Here is a 15130-nt window from a genome sequence, read left to right on the forward strand (position 1 = left end):
CATAGCATGCTGTGTCCTGTATAATTTCTAAGGCACAAAACTAGCCAACAAAGGACAATAATCATAGCATTGCCAGATGACCCAGACCAATAAGAGGATATGAATTAGTGGTCTTCTGTAGCTGCATCGGGGGTTGTACCAACGGCTCTGCACTTGCAAACAAGTCAGGGAAGTGTGCCCTGGAATTTTTTAATGGAGTGGGGGCAGTGCTCTGGCAGGAAGACTGCCTAAAATGAATTATAATGGGCCTAATTAAAAAAAAAAAAAGCATAGTGCCTCCACGGAATGTAGTCAACACCATGAGACCAACGTCTAAATCCCGACAGAGGTACCGGGGAGTAGGGGTTAGGGACTAAGAAAGGGAGGTTAATGTTAGGCCCCAAGCAGGGAGGGTTAGGTTTAGGCAGCGGGTGTCACAGACCTGGGCTGAGAGAGTTCGGTAATCTGGGATTCTGCCGATGGTCGCAATAAAGACGGACGGATGTAGGTTTTCCTCATGCAGCTTTATTAATAACAGATGCTTGAGTAGAATGCCAGAAAACACGGAAGGAAATGGGTGATAATGAATGAACAATGCTGAAGATCACTGAATGAAGAAATAAATGATGATTTGAGAATGATGTTGAAGAACTCTGAATGAAGAAATGAATGATGATTTTAGAATGATGTTGAAGAACTCTGAATGAAGAAATAAATGATGATTTGAGAATAATGTTGAAGAACTCTGAATGAAGAAATGAATGATGATTTGGCCCTCATTCCGAGTTGATCGGTCGCAAGGCGAATTTAGCAGAGTTGCTCACGCTAAGCCGCCGCCTACTGGGAGTGTATCTTAGCATCTTAAAATTGCGAACGATGTAATCGCAATATTGCGATTACAAACTACTTAGCAGTTTCACAGTAGCTTCTGACTTACTCGGCATCTGCGATCAGTTCAGTGCTTGTCGTTCCAGGTTTGACGTCATAAACACACCCAGCGTTCGCCCAGACACTCCTCCGTTTCTCCAGCCACTCCCGCGTTTTTCCCAGAAACGGTAGCGTTATTTCCCACACGCCCTTAAAACGGCCTGTTTCCGCCCAGTAACACCCATTTCCTGTCAATCACACTACGATCGCCGGTGCGAAGAAAAAGCCGTGAGTAAAAATACTATCTTCATTGTAAAATTACTTGGCGCAGTCGCAGTGCGAATATTGCGCATGCGTACTAAGCGGAATTTCACTGCGATGCGATGAAAATTACCGAGCGAACGACTCGGAATGAGGTCCGATGATTTGAGAATAATGTTGAAGAACTCTGAATGAAGAAATGAATGATTTGAGAACGATGTTGAAGAACTCTGAATGAAGAAGTGAAAGATGATTTTAGAACGATGGTGAAGAACTCTGAATTAAGAAATTAATGAAGATTTGAGAACGATGTTGAAGAACTCTTAATGAAGAAATGAATTATGATTTGAGAATAATGTTGAAGAACTCTGAATGAAGAAATGAATGATGATTTGAGAACGATGTTGAAGAACTCTGAATGTCTGTGAGAACTGAAGTCACACTTGCAATGCTGGGAAGCTGGAACACACTTGCAGTGCTGGGAGGACTGGAACCCACTGGAGGGGGGAGCCGCCAGGACACCCAGTGAGCCCGGAGGGCTAAGCACGGCGGCCGCCGCATGGGGTTTGTGACAGCGAGGAAGGGAGGGTTAGGGTTATGCACCGCCTGAGACGGTTAGGGTTAGGTTCCCACAAGAAAGGGTTAGGAGCAGAGCCGGATTAAGAGGGGGGTCCTGGGGATAAGTACCCCGGGCCCCCTTTTTTGAAAGGGCCCCCCGTCGCTGCCGCAGATCGGAACAGAGATCCGATCTGCGGTATTGCGCTGCGCTTCCGGGAACCGGCGACACAGGCAGCGACAGGGCTGCCCTGTCCCTGGCGGCTCTGGCTCCCGGCGGCGGCTTCACAGGCTGTAATGGAAGGACAGCTGAGCGACGGCTCAGCTGTCCAATAACGTGAAGAGCAGCAGCAGCCTGCGGCTCAGGCATTGGCTGCCGCTGGGCGCGCAGGCTGCAGGGAAGGAGTATGGAGGACAGCCGCGTGAGGACTCCGTGGAGGCAGCAGCCAGCCCAGCACCCTTTCACAGCCAGGCTAGCCAGCTCTCAGACGCCTAAAAAAAACGTAAGGCTTGCTTAATTTACATTATGTACTGTATTTTAATATATATATATATATAAAATGTATGTATATATATATATATATATATGTATATGTGCCAATAGAGGAATGGGCGCACTTGGGTTGTTTTTCCACCCAATATTCAACGGGGAAAAACAGCAGTCTCCCTAAGATATTTACTCCTAATTTGTGAGCATAAAACCACATTTAAGATGTTCCATGTAAAATTTATTACAACATAAAAGCAATGATACAAAACGGTATAGTATCTCTTCTTGCAGATAACACCATATAGTACAGAGGACCAGTTGAAATAACTTTGATAGATTCCTCCTTCTCCTTTGACAATTCGGAGATTTGATGTTTATGAACAAATAACCCGACGCGTTTCGTCTTACTCTAAGACTTCATCAGGGGTATGTCTCTAGTGCTTGATAAATACTGTTAGTGCATCAATAAAATGGCAATTACGTATTCTGGATACTTGAAAAAACCACACACCGGTGGGGTACACAGGTGAAAGTTAGATTAAGCCTTATGGTTAAGTGCTTGAATAACAAGTTCAAACGCATAGGCCTGAACGCAAGTTCAAATAGGTATGTGACCTTATGATTCAGGGATTTGGATAACAAGTTCAAATACACAGGTCTACCACAATTTCATATGCGTGTGTAACCTTGCCAGCAGCTACAATAGCTTCAAGTCACAACCATATATATATGTATGTATAGATATATATATATATATATGTGTATATATAAATATGTGTGTATAATATATATATATATATATCATATATATATATATATATATATACACACACACGTGTGGGTGTATGTGTGTGTATATATATATATATATATGTGTGTGTGAATATATATATATATATATATATATATGTGTGTTGTGTGTGTGTGTGTGTGTGTGTGAGTGAGTGTGTGTGTATATATATATATATATATATATATATATACAGTATATATATATATATACACACCCACACACACACCCTTTGAATAGGGGCCCCACTGTCTTAAGTACCCCGGGCCCCCCATGGTCTTAATCCGGCTCTGGTTAGGAGTAAGGTAGGGAACAGGTGAGGGTTACTGTAATTTCTGGGGGGCTGTTAGGATTCTGAGGGTCAGGATGCCGCTATTGTTATTCTAACCGCCGGCATCATGTCCATCAGGAGATCATACTGAATCCATCTCCACTTACCAAATCGATGCTGGAACGTTTGCATAGTTCATCCACCTCTTCTCCCAGCAGAGGAATCATCAAACTTATGGAAGGCCGTTGAGGGTCTTGCTCCAACGTAAACTTCAGCATATCGTAATACCAGAGCGTTGGCATGTGGCGCTCATCTGCCCCCGCTCAAGACGACACAGATGCTTACCGCTTGTTATGTTCTTTCAAAAACACAGTGCGGTTATTTTTTTGTTAATCCATTTGGGGCTTCACTGTGCCGCTTCTTGCTGTACTCCACCAGCTCCTGAATGGCGACACTCTTCATGTTTTATTGCAGTAGTCCCTGGATTTTATTTCCCACAGACACTCCTTCTTGCGGTAGAGTTCGATGAACCCCGTCCAAAATGTACTGTTCTTCTTCACGGATATATCTGCAAATATAATAGAAAATGTATGTTTTTTACAATATTATTTTTTATCGTGGAATAGAAAAAAAATGTGATTGCCATTTTTTATAATTTTTTTGAATCGCGGAATTAAAAAATATGTGATTGACTTTTTTTTATTGTGGAATTAAAGCTATATGTGATTGATTTTTATTTTATTGTAATCTACTTTACATCGATTTTTAATAGTTTTTAAAGTGTTTTATTTTTCTACTTTAGGGTTGAATGATATTGTTGATAAAATTTAATGTGTATTGTTCGATGTTTTCTCGTTAATGGTTGGTTGTTCATTAAAGGTTTAAAATGTTTAAATGTTGACTTTTTTTAAAATAAAAATGACACATGATTTAGAAAAAGTAAATAGAAGGAAAAAATTACAACAACCTTCATTCACATATTGGGGGTCATTCCGAGTTGTTCGCTCGTTGCCGATTTTTGCAACGGAGCGATTAAGGCAAAAATGCGCATGCGCATGGTACGCAGCGCGCATGCGCTATGTATTTTAGCACAATACTTAGTAGATTTACTCACGGCCAAACTAAGAATTTTCATCGTTGAAGTGATCGGAGTGTGATTGACAGGAAGTGGGTGTTTCTGGGCGGAAACTGACCATTTTTCCGCACACTCCCATAAAACGGTCAGTTTCCGCCCAGAAACACCCACTTCCTGTCAATCACATTACGATCACCAGAACGATGAAAAAGCCGTGAGTAAAATTCCTAACTGCATAGCAAATTTACTTGGCGCAGTCGCAGTGCGAACATTGCGCATGCGCACTAAGCGAAAAAACGCTGCGATGCGAAGAAATTTACAGAGCGAACAACTCGGAATGACCCCCACTGTGTTCTGCCACTAAGTCTATTATCAATGAGCATCCCCAAATCTCTTTCACCTACCATTTCCCCTACATTTTCCCCATTTAATTTGTATCTTGCATGATTGTTTTTAGTCCCAAAGTGCATAACTTTACATTTTTCAATATTAAACCTCATTCTCCATTTACAGCAGCTGCCCAACTGTCCAGTTTATAAGAATTCTTTTAGAATAACTTCCGGCTTTGTAAACACATTAGCATTAAACAACATATTTCACACTTTAGAAGAATGCAGGGCTACCACAAAGATATAGTCAGCCTTGCCTACCTAAGGTAAAGGGCAGGTCCCTCAGTCCCACCTTGCTCTCTATGCACTGGACCACTCATCTGATATTGCTCACAATGGTCTGCGGCCATAGTCCTCAGGGCCCCGGTGTAATGCACCTGCTGCACCAATGGTAGTTCCGCCTCTGGTTGCGAATCGTCTCATGATGATGAATTGTTTATAATATAGCATAGTGCATACCCTGCTTAAGGTGGGCAGAGAGCGTTAGATGTGGGATTGGCATGTCCAAGCTCACATCAAAATTGCAGTGTAATAATAAAGCTGTCCAGCATGTGTGGGCTACATGCAAACGCAGCTAATATTTGCCTGCATTCAAAAAGTGATACATGTATTTGCAGCCCGTGTATCGCAGCATGGATTACCCAGCCGTACAGTTACAGCACTTGTGTGTTTTTATTTTGTTCCCAGAATTAGCGCCTCTTTGCCACTCTCAACTCGCTCCTCTGCCCACCTCCACCTCGTCTCTACTTCTCACTCTCTGCTCTTGACTTTTCCACTGACTTCACATCCAAAATTGACTCCATAAGTCAGGACATCATATCACACCAGACCTTCAGCAACCAGCCACCACCCATCCCTTGCCACCCCTCCCCTTCCCTCTTACCAACTCTGACATCTTTCTACCATGTATCTAGTGAAGAAGTCATGCCCTCATCTGTTCCCTACCACCACCGCCACCTCCCCACTTGACACTATCCCCTCCTGCCTCCTTTGCTACCTCTCTCCTTCTGCCTGTTCCCATCTTTCCCACCTTCTTAATCTCTCCCTCTCATCAGGCACTGTCCCCTCTGCCTTCAAGCATGCACTTGTCTCCCCTATTCTTAAAAAACCTACCCTTGATCCTAACACTGTTTCCAACTACCGACCATCTCTCTCCTCCCTTTTGCCTCCAAACTCCTTGAGCGTATTGTCTATAATCGCCTCACTGCCTTTCTTTCCTCCCACTCACTGCTTGACCCATTCCAGTCTGGTTTCTGCTCTCTCCACTACACTGAAACTGCCCTCACAAAAGTATGCAATGACCTCCATGCTGCTAAATCTAAGGGACACTACTCTTTACTTGTTCTACTTGATCTCTCTGCTGTTTTTAACACTGTGGACCACCATTTCCTTCTTCAAATCCTACACTCCATTGGTCTGTGTGATACTGCTCTCTCTTGGATGTCTTCCTACCTATCTGACCATTCATTCTCTGTCTCCTCTCATGACTCCATCTCCACCCCACTTCCACTAACTGTAGGTGCCCCCCAAGGTTCTGTCCTTGGTCCCCTGCTTTTCTCTCTCTATACGTCCTCTTTAGGTAAACTCATTAGTTGTTTTGACTTCCAATATCATCTCTATGATGATGATCGTATCTCCAATTGTTTCTCTGCTATCTCTTCCTGGATGTCCCAGCGCTTTCTTAAACTTAACATGTCTGAGCGGATCATCTTCCCTCCCTCCCGCATAACCTCACCTCTCACAATCTCATTATCTATTGATGGCACTGCTATCTCCTTTAGCCCCCAAGTGCGCTGTCGTGGAGTAATCCTTGACTCCTCCCTCTCCTTCAAACCACTCATCCAGCCCCTCTCATAAACCTGCCATTGTGATCTAAAAATATTTCCAGCATCAGACCCTTTCTGACCCAGGATGCAACTAAGACCATTATCCACTCCCTTGTCATCTCCAGACTAAACTACTGTAATCTCTGACTGGCATCCATGACATACACCTCTCTCCACTCCAATCTATCCTCAATGCTGCAACCCGGCTTATCTTCCTCACCAAATGCACTACATCCACCTCCTCTCTCCTACAAGCCCTTCACTGGCTTCCCTTCCACTTCAGAATTCAATTCAAGCTTCTCACACTAGCCTACAAAGCCCTCACCCACTCCTCTCCCAGTTACATCTCTGACCTTCTCTCCCTTTGCACTCCCACCCATCCTCTTCGCTCCGCTAATGCACGCCGCCTCTCCTGCCTACTGATGACTTTCTCCCACTCCTACCTCTAAGATTGTTCACGTGCTGCTCCCTTTCTCTGGAATTCCCTCCCCCTCCCCCTCAGACTCTCCACTTCTTCACCAAACCCAGCCAAATCTCATCATAATCCTCAGTCCCATGCTCTCTGTCTAAAACATCTGGGTCACTCCTGTCTGTATGCCCCTCCTCTCATGAGTTGGACCCTCTTCCCTCATGTGTTTATCCTTCTCTTACTTTAATAACCTTCAACTGCACCAAATCCCTCGGTTTTCTGCCAAATAATACTTACGTCAGTGTCGTCTGCTGATGCCGCTATGTTTAGTTACCCTGTACTTGTCCTATGTTGTCTTCAACTGTAAGTCACTGTTTTCGCATTTTGATTATTTGTCTATATACTCTGTAATTTGCCACTGCAGAACCCTTGTGGCGCCACATAAATAAAGGATAATAATAACAGTAGAAGGTGTAATATAGAAAGTGGATATTCTGTTTCATTGTACTGCTACAGGTTTGCTAATCAGACTTATCAGGCGTATAGTATCTGAAAAAGGAAAATTATTTATAATGAATGAATGTGCTGATTCTATGTATTTGGAGAATATTATATTTTGCTTTGAGAAGTCATGTGCTCTATATATTGCAAGTTATGGGCCTGCTTCAGGTTGGATTGCAATAAGTGATCCAACTGCAAAAATTGTTAAAAGGGTGCGGGCGCCCGCAAAAAATGTGAACGCCTTTGCCTGTCAATCAGCAGGAATAACAGAGAGAAGAAGGTATATAAATTTGGGATGCTGTTAGTATCACGACAGTTGGGATGCCGGTGGTCATGTGATCGACGCCAGAATCCCGACACCACTCGGAATCACGGTGCCGTAACACCGACTGCCAGTATACCAAAGGCAAGGATCAGGGTGATGATTAGGGTTAGGACCTGGGGTGAGGGGGGGTGTTAGGAACTAGTGTGGGGGGGTTAGCCCTAGCCGCCACCCCCTGAGACATAACCCAAGCCATAAACCCCAAATCTTAGCCCTAGCTGACACTGCAGGCGGGTACGGGTAAGGGGATGAGTAAAATAATTACCTTGTTCCCTGTCGGTCATCCTGACCATCAGTATACTGTATCACATCCATATATTCAGTATGTCAACATTCAAGATGGTGACATGGGCAGTATTTCAACTGGTGATGTGCACCGGAAATTTTTCGGGTTTTGTGTTTTGGTTTTGGATTCGGTTCCACGGCCGTGTTTTGGATTCGGACGCATTTTGGCAAAACCTCCCTGAAAATTTTTTGTCGGATTCGGGTGTGTTTTGGATTCGGGTGTTTTTTTTACAAAAAACCCTCAAAAACAGCTTAAAGCATAGAATTTGGGGGTCATTTTGATCACATAGCATTATTAACCTCATTAACCATAATTTCCACTCATTTCCAGTCTATTCTGAACACCTCACAATATTATTTTTAGTACTAAAATTTGCACCGAGGTCGCTGGATGGCTAAGCTAAGCGACCCAAGTGGCCGACACAAACACCTGGCCCATCTAGGAGTGGCACTGCAGTGTCAGACAGGATGGTAGATTTAAAAAATAGTCCCCAAACAGCACATGATGCAAAAAAAAAAAGAGGTGCAATGAGGTAGCTGTGTGACTAAGCTGAGCGACCCAAGTGGCCGACACAAACACCTGGCCCATCTAGGAGTGGCACTGCAGTGTCAGACAGGATGGTAGATTTAAAAAATAGTCCCCAAACAGCACATGATGCAAAAAAAAAAAAAAAGAGGCGCAATGAGGTAGCTGTGTGACTAAGCTAAGCGACCCAAGTGGCCGACACAAACACCTGGCCCATCTAGGAGTGGCACTGCAGTTTTCTAGTGAGAGGATGAGTGCTTCCATCCTCATGTGAATCTGATCCACTAGCCATGAACATAGGCCAGGGCCTCAGCCGTTCCTTGCCACTCCGTGTCGTAAATGGCATATTGGCAAGTTTACGCTTCTCATCAGAGGCTTTTAATTTAGATTTTTGGGTCATTTTACTGACCTTTTGTAGTATACTTGACGACACAGAGGTAGAGCAGTGGACTACTGTACCGTACTGCTATATATATATATATATATATATACTGGTGGTCACAGCAACATTCGGCACTGTCCCCTCCTACTATATACTGCGCACAACTAAAATGCAGCACAGGTATGGATGCATAGTATACTTGATGACACAGAGGTAGAGCAGTGGACTACTCTACCGTACTGCTATATATATACTGGTGGTCACAGCAAAATTCTGCACTGTCCTCCTACTATATACTACACACAACTAAAATGCAGCACAGGTATGGATGCATAGTATACTTGACGACACAGAGGTAGAGCAGTGGACTACTCTACCGTACTGCTATATATATACTGGTGGTCACAGCAACATTCTGCACTGTCCCCTCCTACTATATACTGTGCACAACTAAAATGCAGCACATGTATGGATGCATAGTATACTTGACGACACAGAGGTAGAGCAGTGGACTACTCTACCGTACTGCTATATATATATATATATATACTGGTGGTAACAGCAACATTCTGCATCTGCACTGTCCTCCTACTATATATACTACAATGCAGCACAGATATGGAGCGTTTTTCAGGCAGAGATCAAAGATATTTTCAGCACACTGAGCACAGATATTTGCAGCACACTAAGCACAGATATTTGCAGCACACTGAGCACAGATATTTGCAGCACACTGAACACAGAAACTGAGAGAACGCAGCCACGTCCTCTCGCTATCATCTCCAAAGCACGAGTGAAAATGGCGGCGACGCGCGGCTCCTTATATAGAATATGAATCTCGCGAGAATCCGACAACGGGATGATGACGTTCGGGCGCGCTCGGGTTAACCGAGCAAGGCGGGAAGATCCGAGTCTGCCTCGGAACCGTGTAAAATGGGTGAAGTTCGGGGGGGTTCGGATCTCAATGAACCGAACCCGCTCATCACTAATTTCAACATTGTGAATGTCTACAGGCCGACTGCTACTTTAAGGGTTAGGGTTAGGCTGAGGTTTGTTTTAGTTGACAAGTCAGTGAAAAAATGTATTGTCAACATGCCGACTTTTGATATTCATGATGTCATCACATCCTCCGCAAGAGAGCAGGGCATGATGCTGAATAGCTTGAGAATGTTGCTGAAGGGAATGGTGGCGCTCCATATTTTTTTCATTGTTTTTCTTTTATTTGCCATGGGAGATACTAAAATCTTCTGGAGATGTGTAGGATTTAAACCGTACTTGTCTACTCTCCCAGAACAGCTCGGGGAGGCACCTGACTATCAGGTGGCACTCCCGCCCCCACCCGGAAGAGTGGTAAGTCTCCTGGACACCCGCCAACTGCCTTTAACCCCCACAGCCGCACACAACCTCCTGCAGCCTGGGTGGTCCGGTGCCGGTGAATCGTGTCATCGTGGCCCCACCCCCTGACTCACAATGCCTGTAATCTTGGTCATGTGTAGCGGGGTCTGGTCCACGATGACACTATTTGGCGGATACGCCCCCCTGCTCTGCCCCTACCAGCATCACCCCCCCCCTCCCTTCCACCAAGCACCCAAAATGCCGCACCACGCCCCATCCATGCCAAGCTAACTGCCTCCTTCCAGAAGGGGCAGTCAGAATGTCATCAAGTATGATTTAAATCCACTGCACATCACCAGCAGCTTGGCATTTGACCCTTAAAACCCCCAATGTACCAGTATTTGTGGATACTTACAACTATCCAAAAAAATTCAGTTCACAATGATGGATCACAGTAAGCGGCAGATCCTACCTTTATGTCCCGGGGGGTCTGGTACTGGTCTGAAGTGAGCACAAGTCTAGAATCACCAGGCTTACTGTGACCCAGAGAAGCCAACTAGGGCTGCCATAATCCCCATAGAAGCAAACTTTCTGCTATTTGTAGTCCTGGACTGGGAGTCTCAGGTTGAGAAAAAACTCCCAGTCCAGCTATGAGTGCTACCAATGGGATACCACTGTCATTGCCAGGCAGCCTTTAACTTGGGTGTAAAAATTTACTGGCCCTGTTGACCCTAGGTAAAATGTGCCACTGGTCACATTGTTGGAAATTTCACTAAAAACCCTAAAGGGAAAGCCAAAACAAAATCAGGATGGAGGGCAATAATGTCAGTATGTGCATATTTGTGTGAAGGCTTCAGCAGTTTTCTTTTTTTCTTTGGGAGGCGGGGGGAGTCTCCAATTTGACGTTAATTCTTTAAAAATAGACTAATGCAATACTTCCATTTTTTTGTAGGGAACCACTGCAAAAGCGATTTGGGTTCTACATGGAATGACAGGATAAGATACGCTTTGATCAGTATCACCGGCAAGATTCCCCCTATAGAGGGCATACCAGTTGGACAAATAATTAGTTCGCTTTTAAAGGTTTTCTGGCCAACGTCTAAACCAGATATCTGGAGCCTCATAAAAGACCAAGTGGAAGGATTGGTAGATCAGAAGATCCTTGAATTTGAGCTTCAGGAGAGAAATAATGAGATTCGTGCTCTACAAAAGACGATGCAGATGTACGTAGAAGCTCAAATCAGAGAAAAAGGTTCATTAATGTCAACCATGGTCCATGCCAGCAATGAGCTATTCTTCAAGCTCACTGACTCTAAGAACTCGGTGCAACTTATCCCTCTGTTAATCACACATAGTACTCAACACCTTGCGATATTAAAGGAAAGGCTTCTTCATGGAAAGGAACTGTATTGTCAGGACAACAGTATGGTCTGGAAAAGTGATCTGGAGTACCAAATTTCTACATACAAAGATTCCATAAACACAATTTATTTGAAATGGGTAGAGTGGAGAAAGGAAAAAATCACCCTAGACATAGGACTAAATACACCTCCCACTACCATCCCACCATTTTTTAGATTTGAGCCATATGGGAAAGTCTATGATGAGCTGACCAAAGAATCAGCTAATTATTTGTATTCTGGTATAAGTGGCCCTAATGATAAGGATTATTTTAGAAAGATATGTGAGGCAGTAAAGAAAAACATGTTTGGTCTTCGGAATGGAGAAATCCTACAGATCTTGGTACCAAGTTTTTACCTGGATAACTTCATCCCTGGGAATGAAGATAATCTCTCGGTCATACCTGCCTCTATGTTTAAAGCATCGTTTGGTCCTATCTCACCAAGTGTTCAGGTTATACGGAGTGATAAATATCGCCTGTTTACACCAGGAGATGACAACACAAGGAATGGTGAAGTTACTGGCTTCAATGTTCGAGAATGGAACATCTTAGATGGCTTCCAGGTCATTTACAGTACCCATGGCGGAAAATTTATAGGAAACAGCCGGGGTGGTGAACTTCATGAGGTCCGATTAAATAACAGAAAAGCCAAATCACTAAAATTTTGTGATAATAACTGTGATATGATTGAGGTAACCATAGGATTCTCCAATGGGGAATCTACTGGGCGTCTTGGAAACCGTGGTGGATGGAACATGAAATGTGTTGAAACAGGAGGGATAGACCTCTATGGAGTATACAATGCTCGTTTGTCAGGAGGTGGATGTGATCCTGCATTGTATCAGATTGAGTTAGATTATAAAGCCTATCCTGCCAGACCTTCTCAATTTGACACAGGTCATCGATACCGTGTGGATCTTGCCAGTGAGAATTTTAAATACCGTTCAATACTGGAAGAGACAAATTGATCGCTGCCATGTATTGAATCATACGGCCAATTGTCCTGTAATTCCCAATCATGAATATGAAAATTGTGCTTTGTATCAGCAAGATGTTTTTCTAAAGAAATATGAAAATTGTCACAATTACTAGTGAATATAAAAATAAATGTGTGGGAAAAAATAAACTGTTTCATTTCACTCAAGGAATCAGTTGAGGAATTAATCAGAAAAAAAATAAAAAATGTATTTGATATTTTTTTAAAACAATTTACAAGCAACGCACAGTTCATTCACTGAGATTAGTGTGATACTGCAGAGGGGAGGCAGTCCATTGGCCGCCAGGCGGGATCTCATACTGATCCCCTGCAGAGTGCTATTCTTAAAATAAAGTGAATATATTTATAGATAATGACCAGGGAAATACAGTAATTATAACACAACAGCAATGTAAATACTAGAGATTGACTAACTGTGACATATACACACTTTACACAGTGGCGTAACTAGAAGTTTTTCTCCCCCAAGCCAAAAAATTATTCGGCGCCAATCCCCCCCCCCCCCCCTCCAATCCCCTATAATTGGCACTATTAAAGGGACAAATATGCGATCGCCACAAAAAAGGGCGTGGCTTAGTTGGAATGGGCGTGGCGTTGCATAAAGGGGAGTGGCATTGCAGGAAAAGACTACCTTATGCCCCAGTTTTGCAACCTGCACGCCCAGACATTAGCCACCACAGGAAAGAAAAATAATCCTGATTCATGCCCCTTACATTATTTGTCATTTTTCCTCCTTATAGTAATGCCCAGTATACATTATGCCACATACTGCAATGGCCCTTAGACATTATGCCACACACAATAATGCACATGGCACAATATGCACACACCATAATGCCCCCGACACATTATGCCACACACCGTAATGCCTGAGCCACATTATGCCACACACCGTAATGCCTGTGACACATTATGCCACACACCGTAATGCCTGTGACACATTATGCCACACACCGTAATGCCTGTGACACATTATGCCACACACCGTAATGCCTGTGACACATGACGACAGGAATCGCAATGCCCGTTATACATTATGCTACACACTGCAATGCCCCTGATAGATTATAGCACATACAATGCCTGTGACACATTATGACACACACTGCAATGACCCTGAGACATTATACCACATACCACAATGCCCGTGATATAGTATACAACACACAGTAATGCCTGACACAAACCGCAATGCCTGTTATACATTATGCCACACTGCAATGGCCCTGAGACATTATACCACATACCACAATGCCCGTGATATAGTATACAACACACTGTAATGCCTGACACATTATGACACACACCACAATGTCCGTGATACATTATGCCACACACTGCAATGACCCTGAGACATTATACCACATATCACAATGCCCGTGATATAGTATACCATACACCGTAATGCCTGTGACACATACCGCAATGCCCGTTATACCCTATGCCACACTGCAATGCCCCTGAGACATTATACCACATACCACAATGCCCGAGATATAGTATGCCACACACCGTAATGCCTGTGACACATACCGCAATGCCCGTTATACATTATGCCACACTGCAATGCCCCTGAGACATTATACCACATACCACAATGCCCGTGATATAGTATGCCACACACCGTAATGCCTGTGACACATTATGACACACACCGCAATGTCCGTGATACATTATGCCACACACCATAATGCCCATTACACATTAAGTCCTACAGAAAGGCTTCTAATTACTTTTAAATTACCTGCTTGTTGTCAGGGGTTTCATGCTCTTGGTTCCATGCACGGTGCCAGGGGTTTTCATGCTATTTGCCAGGTGTTTCATGCACTGGGTGTCATGCTCGTTGCCAGGGGTTTCATGCACTGGGTGTCATGCTCGTTGCTAGGGGGTAGTGCTTGTTGCTAGGGCTGTGCTCCCAGTGCCACATATGTCCCCAGTGCCAGATATTCCCCCACGGTGCCAGGTACTCACATGCCCCCAGTGCCAAATATAGCCCCCCCCCCAGTGCCACATATGCCCCCAGTGCCAGATATTCACCCACAGTGCCAGGTGCTCATGTGCCCCCAGTGCCAAATATAGCCCCCTCATGTGCCAGGTACACATACAGTGCCATATATGCCCCCTCAGTACCCCCCCAGTGCCATATATGCCCCCTCAGTGCCATATATGCCCCCTCGGTGCCCCCCAGTGCCATATATGCCCCCTCAGTGCCCCCCCGTGCCATACATGCCCCCTCAGTGCCCCCCCAGTGCCATATATGTCCCCTCAGTGCCCTCTCAGTGCCCCCCCCACGCTCCCCCGCTGCTGTGAAGGAGGGACAAGGAGGGCACAGCGCGTGCCTCTTCCGTGTCCCTCCTGCATCTCCGTCGGGTCTAATAAAGGAAGTGCCGGTTCGTTAGCCAATCAGAGCTCACGATCGGCACTTCCTTTATTAGACCAGACGGAGATGCAGGAGGGACACGGGAGAG

General features: G+C 44.4%; 1 protein-coding gene across 1 annotated transcript in view; it reads left to right on the plus strand.

The window, feature by feature from the left end:
• Positions 1-12791, plus strand: part of LOC134935904 (uncharacterized) — a 42013-nt gene extending 29222 nt beyond the window's left edge. Inside the window, exon 2 of the mRNA XM_063930756.1 lies at positions 11216-12791. Coding sequence (XP_063786826.1) covers positions 11216-12633 — 1418 coding nt within the window. The 3' untranslated portion in view covers positions 12634-12791. The remainder of the gene's footprint in view (positions 1-11215) is intronic.
• The last annotated feature ends 2339 nt before the right edge of the window (positions 12792-15130 follow it).

Source organism: Pseudophryne corroboree, chromosome 6 (assembly GCF_028390025.1).
Source record: "Pseudophryne corroboree isolate aPseCor3 chromosome 6, aPseCor3.hap2, whole genome shotgun sequence".
Lineage (NCBI taxonomy): Eukaryota > Metazoa > Chordata > Amphibia > Anura > Myobatrachidae > Pseudophryne > Pseudophryne corroboree.